At 47.9% G+C, this 9,344-nt stretch overlaps 2 protein-coding genes across 4 annotated transcripts in view; one reads left to right on the top strand and one right to left on the bottom strand.

Moving 5' to 3' along the window:
• The window catches only part of Nmt1 (N-myristoyltransferase 1), a 27,807-nt gene extending 18,598 nt beyond the window's left edge, over positions 1–9,209 (bottom strand). The window contains exons 1-2 of one of the 2 annotated variants that reach the window (XM_005394559.2): positions 9,117–9,209; positions 8,622–8,846 (exon numbers count right to left, since the gene is read on the bottom strand). In XM_005394559.2, coding sequence (XP_005394616.1) covers positions 8,622–8,752 — 131 coding nt within the window. In that variant the 5' untranslated portion in view covers positions 8,753–8,846; positions 9,117–9,209. Of the gene's footprint in view, positions 1–8,303; positions 8,405–8,621; positions 8,847–9,116 lie in introns of those variants that run through there. The other variant, XM_013519153.1, reaches the window with a different exon arrangement.
• The window catches only part of Dcakd (dephospho-CoA kinase domain containing), a 22,242-nt gene continuing 22,059 nt past the window's right edge, over positions 9,162–9,344 (top strand). The window contains exon 1 of one of the 2 annotated variants that reach the window (XM_005394561.1): positions 9,162–9,251. The gene's annotated coding sequence lies outside the window, so the exon portion shown is untranslated. The remainder of the gene's footprint in view (positions 9,252–9,344) is intronic. The other variant, XM_005394560.1, reaches the window with a different exon arrangement.

Here is a 9,344-nt window from a genome sequence, read left to right as displayed (position 1 = left end):
GACGACGACGACGACGACGACGACGACGACGACACTCAAGTGCAGAGTGCAACCCGCGACCTGACCTGCTTGCCCGAGGCCCAGCGGAAGGGATCAGGGCCAGGGTCAACCTGTTTTAGCACCGAAGGAAACCAAGGTGAGTCAGGCAGCCACCAACCACAATCGGGACCTAGGGGCAGCCACCCATCTCCACAGTGTCCCAGCTGCTGCTGTCCGAGCCCTGTAGTGCTTTCTCTGAGAAGCCTCCAAAGCTGTCAGAGCACATCCCCTTTGGTTTCTGAGACAGGGTCTCGCTGTGTGCTCCAGGCTGGGTTTAAACTCAGGGTGATCCTCCCGCCTCAGCCTCCCAAGCGTTAGGATGATGGGTGTGCGCCACGCCCGGCAGAAGTATATCATTGTGTCACCTGAGGCCCAGGCCCAGGATCCTCTTGTATGGGAAGAGCAGCGTTGAGCCCAGAAAGCTGCCTCTGCTTCCAGCTCTCGCTCGCTTGTGGGTTTCAAAGGCTGAGGCAGAGGGTCACAAGTTCAAGGCCAGCCCGGGCAACTCCACAAGTCCTCCCTACCCCAAAAGAAAAGAGGAGCCCAGTGCGTACCTGTAATCCTAGAACTCAGGTGGCTGAGGCAGGAGGTCATGAGTTCAAGGGCAGCCTGCTTTGTTTTTCTCAAAAATGCAAAAATAAGTAACAAGAACTGGAAAGCTGAGTATGTAACTCAGTGGGAGGCCATGTGCCTACTGTACATCCTCAGTATCACAAACCGGCACACACGCATCCCAGGGGGGTGTGGTAGGCCGTGCCTGCAACACCAGCTCCTTGGAAGGCTGAGACAGGAGGGCCACAAATTCAAGTTGGCTGCGGGCAATTTAGTGAGCTATCTCAAAATACAAACATTAACACAGGGCCAGAGATAAGCTCAGTGCAAGAGCTGGGGTTCCATTCCCAATACTAAAATGAAACAGAATCCAGAGGACAGAGACCACACCTCGCACAGCTGTCTCTCAGAGCCCTTCTGCTTGTACTCAACACACAACTACGCGTTTAATAATTACATGCCTGATGGACGTCTTCCAGGCCTAAGAGCCTGAAATAAAACTCTGAAAAGCTCAGCCCAAAGGAGGTCAGCACTGATCTTTATTTCTGTCTCCACAGGGCAGCCGCATTCATAGTCTCGGAATGTGAGGGAGAGGCGTGTTCTCCTGGGCCGCTGTTAAGATTTTAAACTACCAACTTTCTGGACACCTGTGACCCCAGCCACTTAGGAGGCCAGCTTGGCCTCCTAGCAAGACCCAGCCCCAAAATAAATAAACAGTGCTGGTGATGTTGCTTCGTGCTCCCTGGGTTCAGCCCCAGGACTGCCAGGAGGGCGGGGTCAAATTCCTTTTTCTTATGAGGGGCTCTCTTTGTGGAGCCCAGGCTAGCCTTGAACTCACAATCTGCCTGCCTCAGACTCCAGAGCTCAAATTCCTTACTGTCCTCTCCTTCCTCAAATCTGTCCTATTTCTAGAAAAGCTAAAACAAAAAAGCTCTACTGTAACTATTTCAAATGTGTCAATGCCTTAAACAGATGTATAGGATCAACAGAAAAGAAGTGAAAAGAATAATATTTACAACTTTTGGCCCCTTGTTTTCTAACTCTAAAAGCCATTAATTCTTTGTGTTAAACCGGGCACGGTGGTGCACACCTGTCGTCCCAGCACGCGGGAGACTGAGGCAGGAGGACTGCTTTGAGTTCAAGCCAACCTGGGCTACACAGTGAGTTCAAAACTAGAATGATGTACATAGTGAGACCCTGTCTCAAAAACTGGAAAAAAAATCTTGGTGCTAAAAATGTGAATTTTTCAGACACTCACTAAAATAAACTGCAACCTCTACTTCCACCTTTAAACGTCAGATTTCCTTCTGCAAAACCACTTACTCTTGAGGCAGACACGGGCACCAGGGGTCCCACTAATCCTCGGAAAACCAAAAGCCCAGAGGAAGGGACACGCCCAGGAGCTGGGAGAAAGCCACACAGTGCGGACCACCCAGCCACCTGTCCTCTGGACCCCTTGACCCAATACCTTGAAGTCTGCATATTCCCACAAATTGTTATTTAGATAAAAAAATAAAAACTAAAAAGCCTACTTGTGCACCCTAACTGCGGGAAAGATGAGGACACTGCAGTTCTGCCACCCAAGCTCCCTTCGATCTTGTGGAGAGCACAGCAGCTTGGGCCAGGGTTGCAGACGCTGTTCCAGCACCCTCTGCTCGCCCTCGAGTGCTGTCAGGGGAGTCATAGGTGCGCAGCGGTGCCAAGAGCCCTGCCAACCGTTTGATGGGAACAGGACACACATGGATGTTCAGTCTGCTGACCTGAGCTGTGGGCTGGTGACTCCAAGGTCAAGTAAGATGCTCTTCACACAGCACTCTCAGTGCTTTTCTCTGGGCTGGGTGGGGCAGGCCTGTAAGCCCAGCACCCGGGGGGGCTGATGCAGAAGGAACATGAATTCAAGCCCAGCCTGGGCAGCTTGGTGAATCAGCAAGACTTTGGGCTGGGGCTATAGCTCAGGCAGAAGGCCTGAGCTATTAAACTGGGTTTAATCCCAGTCCTGCAAAAACAAATACACAATGGGGGCTGGGGATACAGCTCAGTGGCATAAGCGCCTGCCTGGCAAGCGCAAGGTCGTGAGTTCAATCTCTGGTACCACAAAAAAAAATAAAATAAAATAAAAATAAATAAATACGCAAGCAAAATAAATACATGAAAGTCATTTTCTGAGCAACGACTTAATGCTGGCAGCCACAGTCCACCCCGGCACGGCCCACAAAGATTGTTCTGGGGAGGAGAGTTCAAAGGGGCTGCCAACTCGACAGGAATGCCACAGGCTGCTGGACAGAACCGGAACCAGGGCTCACACTTCTACAGATTCAGGAGGGATGCAGAGGGCAACTCATTAGAGAAAAGACATCCATCTGAGATGGCAAAGGAGAGCTGAGAGCTGCTTGCCTATAGGGCAAGCCTGTAGGGGGCGGTCCTTCCCCAGCAGGGCGTGGCGGGGAGGGCGGGGATGCAAATCCCAAACCTCATAACAACACCTTCGCCTGTGCAGGTGGGACTGGGATGAGCTGACCCAGGCTGCAGTGACAGCAGCTGCCTCCACCACCCGCACAGAAACACGAGAAGCGAGCACTGGCCACGTCAAAGGGCCTGAGCGGAGTTCTCAACAGAGGACGCTGTGTTTTGTGTGCAACAATCCAACAGCACCTTCGAGGAATTAGAGGAGAGGCTTAAGGAGTAGAGGTTTCAGATTTTAAAAATTAGAAGGTGCTAAAGAAGATCCTCTGAAGTCACTACAACTCCCGACGCCAAAGGCAGAGGGCTCACGGCTAACTTCATGAAGCTGCAGTTAGTGCAACAATGAGGAAAATCAGCAGCACTGGCTTGCGGTAGGCAGCAGTCTCCCAGGGAGAAACCCCCTCAGCCTCACTTCTTCTGCCTCCTGGTCTCTGCTCTTCCAGTCTCTGTTCTTTGAAGCAGCTCTTGATTAGTTTCTTTTTTAACTGCCACTTCACTGGGAAACAAAACTAGAACACTTATTTGGTATCAGTGATGAGGTTTCTCTTTTCATTTCTGCTTTGATCTAGTTTGTTTTTTTGGGTACCAGGACTTGAACTCTGGTCTCTGCGTTTGCCAGGCAGGTGCTGTGCTGCTGAGCTCTATCCCTGGCCCTTTAATCTAGTTTTGAAAAACCAAAAGCTAAAGGCAAAAATGAAGAAAAAGGGACCAAAGAAAATTTCTTCCTTCCAAAGGCTGAATGCAGTTACTGTGGCCACAGCCATCAAATAAACATGGAAGTGCCCCTCTGGGAGAATCTGAAGAGGAAAACAAAAAACGAGGAAGGGCAGCCTTATGGAATTCACATTCAGAAAACCCTCCTTCAGAGGGCATTTCACAGGTGAGGCTACGTCACAGACGAAACGAGAAGGCTTCTCAGAGCCCGGGTGAAGGCCGTGAGGAGGAACACTGCATGCAGCCCAGCACTGTAGGAGACTGAGGCAGGTGGATCATCAAGCTCAAGCCCAGCCTGAGCAATTCAGCCACTTAATGAGACCTTGTCTCAAAATAAAAAATAAAAAAAGGGCTGAGGCCGAGTGAGAGATCCTGGGTTCCATCCCCAGAAGTGGAAGAATAGTGTCAGATTGCCCCGAGTCTGAGGTTAGCGGGATGCAGAGGAGACTGCCCCAGCACGGGAATCCTGGCCCACATCCGGCTGCATCCATCCTCGTTCCGTGCACTGCAGAGAAAACCCCAACGGGGGCTAGAACAGAACAGTCTAGTGCTTTCTTTCAGAATCCCCAAACTTTACTTACCTGCTACCCCAAAATTAAAACCCACTGCAAGATCCAGAGGGTTATTCCTAAGTAACACGTACTGGAAAACGTTCAATTAAAAAAAAAAAAAAAGAAGTGGGGGTGTAGAAGATGTAGTACCTGCCCAGCACGTGAGGCCCTGGGCTCCATCCCTTACACTGCACCCCCGAAGGGAAACTGAGCCAGGTGTGCGGTGCATCCGTTACCCAGCACTCAGGATCCTGTGAATGAGGTCGCTCTGGAATACCTCGTGAGACCCAGGCTCACATGACTAAGGGAGAGAAAAGGCAGATTAAACCTGTGCATGAATCAGGAACTGCAGAGGAGGCAGCTCCAAAAGTGTCTTAGTCTGACTCCCCTCTCAGCTGTTGGTTTTTTCATTTGTTTTTTGCTTTCTGAGACAGGATCTTGCTATGCAGTTCAGGCTGGCCTTGAGCTTACTTTGTAGCCCAGGCTGGCCTTGAACTGGAAGCCATCCTCCTGCCTCAGCCTCCCAAGTGCTAGGATTACAGGTGTGTGCCACCACGCCCAGCTTCAACAAGTTGAAGGTAATTTATTCAAGTAAGTAAACTAAAGAGCACATGCTGACCTCTTTTCCTGTTTCCTTTGCAGTAGGGGGATCCAGCCCAAGATCTTGCACACACTAGGCAAGTGCAAGTGTGTGTGTTTAAAGTAGTTCTGAAAACAGCAGACAGAATCCATGCATGTTGGCACACATCTGTAATCCTGGGCTGAGGCAGGAGGATTGTCACATTGAGCCTTCCAGGGCAACACAGCAACTCACTAAAACTTTGTCTCAAAATAAAAAGTAAAAAAAGGGCTAGGGAGGTAGCTCAGAGAGAATGCCCCAGATTGGAAACTTAGTATTAAAATAAATGAAACAAAACCATGAGGAAAAACTAGACAGAAGTACACAGCCTGGATTAGATGTACACACTTGCAGACAGATGTACACAATTGTAGTTTATCACAGACAAGCACCTATGCACATGCACACATATGTATTCATACACATATATATGAAGTTTCATACTCACCAAGTGTTTATGTTTACTTAACTGTGGAGGAAACATACTAACTACAAACATCAAAAACTAAATTCACACATAAAGAAACAACCAGCACAGTTGTGCTTCTCATTAATTCAGTGCATGACTTTGTTACAGTACTGTGAATCCATCCTGAGACGCCTAAGAGAAAAAGGGAGCTTTAACTTTAATTGTGTATTGTATTTTAGCCTAAAAAGGAAAAAGTCCCCATCAATTTTTTTTTTAAATTTCCCATCAATTTTTTTGTTTGTTTGTTTTTTTGTTTTTGTTTTTGTTTTTTTAGATTGGTTTTCCCTATGTATCCTAGGCTGGCAAACCTCCTGCCTCAGCCTCCTGAATATTGGAATTATAGGCACATGACACCACATCAGCTTCAATTCTTATATGACTTTTGAAAACATGTTAAATAATATTAAGTAAAGACAAAAACATTTCCAGAAGCAATCCCCTCCCCAAACAAAACCCAGTATGGACTTCCACATCAAACTAGATGTTGCTTGATTTCTGTAGGCAATTCACAAAAATTATAGTAAGGGTTGCTATGGAAAGAAAATGTATATAAGAAAAATCTAACATCCTTCACTCTGAGGGGAAATGAAACTATTAGTAGGGCCAAGCACTTTAACACTTGCCATTCATTTATCCAACAAATACTCATTAATACCCACTAAGCACCAGGCATTGAAGACGATCCCTGCGTTCATGCATATAATGGCCAAGCGAGGGAAGGGCTGGACACATTAAATTCTCAGATGTGCTATTTAACTGTTGCTACAAGAAAAGTTTCAAAGCCAGGAGCACGGTGGCACATGCCTTAATCCCAGCACTCAGGAGGCTGAGGCAGGACAGCTGTGAATTCAAGGCCAGCCTGGGCTACATAGTGAGTTTAAGGTCAGCCCGCACTACATAGTGAGACCCTGCCTGAAAAGAAAAGAAAAGTCACAAAAAATACAGTATGTGGTAAGAGTAGAAGGAAGGCAGGGAAAGATTACAGAAAACTGGAAGAAAGGACAGGAGAGGGAAGCTATACTCCAGATGCTTCTCTCATTTAATCTGCACAGCAACTCGGTTAAGTAACTTTCCCAAGGTCACAGGACTAACAACTGCCAGAACAAGGCTTTGAAACCAGTGTCATACTTTTCCCAAAGTGCCATGCTGCTTCTTCCCAGAACAGGTTCCTTTGAAAGTGAATGGGAAAATGTTGATCTATCCCAGAACCAGACTCTCTCCCTCAGACTGGGCTCTCTGCTTTCCACCTCCCACCCCCAAACTCCTTTTCACAGCCCTCTAAAAGTGGCAGGCTCATCCTAAGCATAATCACATCCGAAAACAACAAACCATTTTCAAGGCTTTTTCTGTTTTGCTTCGTTTTTTGGTTATCACTTTGCTGTTGAACTACAGAGAAATTTCTGGCAACAGGTTTTTTCTTTCTTTCCTTCTTGTTTTGTTTCTATAGTGCTGGGGCACAAACCCAGGACCTTGTGCCTTCAAGGAAACACTCTATCTCTGAGCTACATCCCAGCCCCTTTGTTTTGTGTTGGGGATTGAGCCCAGGCACTCCACATGCTGAGCACATGCTCTGTAATTCATAGGGAACAAAACCTATTAAAGAACCAAAGACACTGATCAGGCCAACAGTTTAGTAGAGAAAACTAAAAGCAATTACATAAAGAGCAAAGAAAAGGCCATACTTTCACTTCTGAAATGACTTTCACCTTCAATAATGCTCGTCTATGACGTGTGTATCTACTCAAGAGAGCTGCCTTCCCCTCTACAGCTCCTACTTCCTCTTTCTCAGCTTTCCCTTCTCAGGAATACTGAACTTCAAAACAAGGCTTCTGTTACAATATATCTGTTGAATTAGAACAGAACAATCATAAAGACCAAATATGGTAAGCTTCCTTTTTCTCTACATTCTTGTAATTTTTCATGCTGGCTGAAGAATGAGAATGCTAGATCCTTTATTCTAAGATTCACCACAAACAGATTTTTTGTTTGTTTGTTTTGGGTTTTTTTTCCCCAGTACCAGGAATCGAACTCACGACCTTGCGCTTGCCAGGCAGGTGCTGTGCCGCTGAGCTAAATCCCCAGCCCCTCACAAAAAGAGTATTAACCACTTAAATAATCCTCTTCTTTCCCATCTCTGCAAGGTAGCAGAATAAAAAATAAAAGTTTATCTAAAGACTTCAACCTTCTACCTTTACTTCTTCTTTACCTGGGGGTAGGGAGAGATTATGAGCTGGCAGTTACTGTGAACGAGGCGGCTGTAACAACCAGAAGGCCACAGATTCAGCAGGAGTTACATACCCGTAACAGTAACTCATGGCTTTCAGCTTAAAAATATACATGTAAGCACAGACAGGGAGCAAGAGAGAACGAGCACTAGATACTAACAATATGAAGATGAACGTTAAGCTGTGGCTTACTAATTTAAAACTGATTTGGAAAAATAACACTCAAATGTCTGGTGCAGTTTTTCTCCCCGAGTTACAAATAACAGTAGTTTCTAATGACAAGTCCCTAAAGCGCAAGATATGCAGTATTAAGTCCACAAGTATTAAATGCTGTCTAAGAAGTATCGATCAATTATTTGAAGGTTTCACAAAGTTAACAGAGGAAGATGCTCCAAGGCCTAACTATATACCGTTCAGGAAACTTACGGATTATTTGAAGCAACATCGTATAAGCCAAAACACTATCATACGGATAATCACACTGTGTTTATAAGGTGAGTTTATACTTTGGGACTCTCTATAATTACAACATAATTACATACACTGTTTGTATAGCCCGGTGAATCTCCTTATTGAAAGTGAACTACAAGGAAATGTTTTATTACTCGTTTATTGCTAGTCATGTTGTTCGTACACCTCTGTAAGTAACGTTCTCCCGGGACTGTACTTACTAGACTGCCCATTCAGTGCCACGGAAAACCATCGTTCAACATGTTCTTTCCCTCAACGGGCCTGAAGAATACGAGCGGTATATCACACAGCATAACTTTTATATAATGAAAGTACTGAACGTCTCCGGCTCTTAATAGACCAAGCATCCACCCTTGGTAAATGACAAAGGCACCAACCAATCGCCGGGCAGGATCTTAATCTCTTAGCCAATAAGAATATGGAGGTGGGGTTAAACTAAGCTCCCGGTGACTTCCCCGCACCCCGAGACCCAGGCTGTGGGAGACTGGACGGGAACTGGAATCCGAGGATCTCGTTACCCCCGGCTGTAGCTGTTGTCCTCCTCGTTCTCGCAATCGCTGCAATGCCCATGGCTGTTCCCGTTGCCTTCCATCATCTGCGGCCGCGGAGGTGCCGGCGGCTTCACTGCTGTCTCACTCTCATCCGCCATCTTGAGCTGCCAGCGCCGGGTTCCGCGCCTCGTTACAAGGGACGCTCCTATTGGATCAGCCTGGCTCGCGCTGTTTTCTGGGTGTCGTAGTTTTCTAGGGGAAAAGGAGCGGCTCGTTCCTGGAAACACGAATAAGACGGACTACAATACCCAGAAGGTCAAGAGGCAAGGCGCACTCCCAGAAGCACCGCGTGCCGCCCTGCTCTGAGTCGACAGGCCCCCGGCCCTGGGGCTTGCCGGGAGTTGTAGTACGTGCTGGCTTCGGCTTGGCAGTGTGCAGTGTCCAAGTTTGTTGTCTTCCTCCCGACCCTTGCCCTCCCCGGGCGACGCGGAGCGGTTAGGCGCCGCAGTTAAGGACCGTTACCATCCCGAGTACTCTGTGAGAGACCGAAGGCCGCCGGCCTTCCTCGACGGGCCCCTGGACGGCCTTGGCCTCCGGGCAGGCGGCAGACGGCGGTGTGCGCGCCCCGGCCCTGAATCGCTGCGTCTCAGCCACCAGGTACAGGGCTCCCCACGCTCGTCGCGCCGTCCGCCGCTCTTCCCTCCTCAGGGAGCGCGCGCGGGCGGGGCCGGGAAGGGCTTCGCGTCTGCG

This window comes from Chinchilla lanigera, unplaced genomic scaffold (genome assembly GCF_000276665.1).
Source record: "Chinchilla lanigera isolate Chin_1 unplaced genomic scaffold, ChiLan1.0 scaffold00050, whole genome shotgun sequence".
In the NCBI taxonomy this organism is placed as follows: Eukaryota; Metazoa; Chordata; class Mammalia; order Rodentia; family Chinchillidae; genus Chinchilla; species Chinchilla lanigera.
Note: the sequence above shows the minus strand (reverse complement) of the source record. Positions and strands in the feature narration are given on the sequence as shown.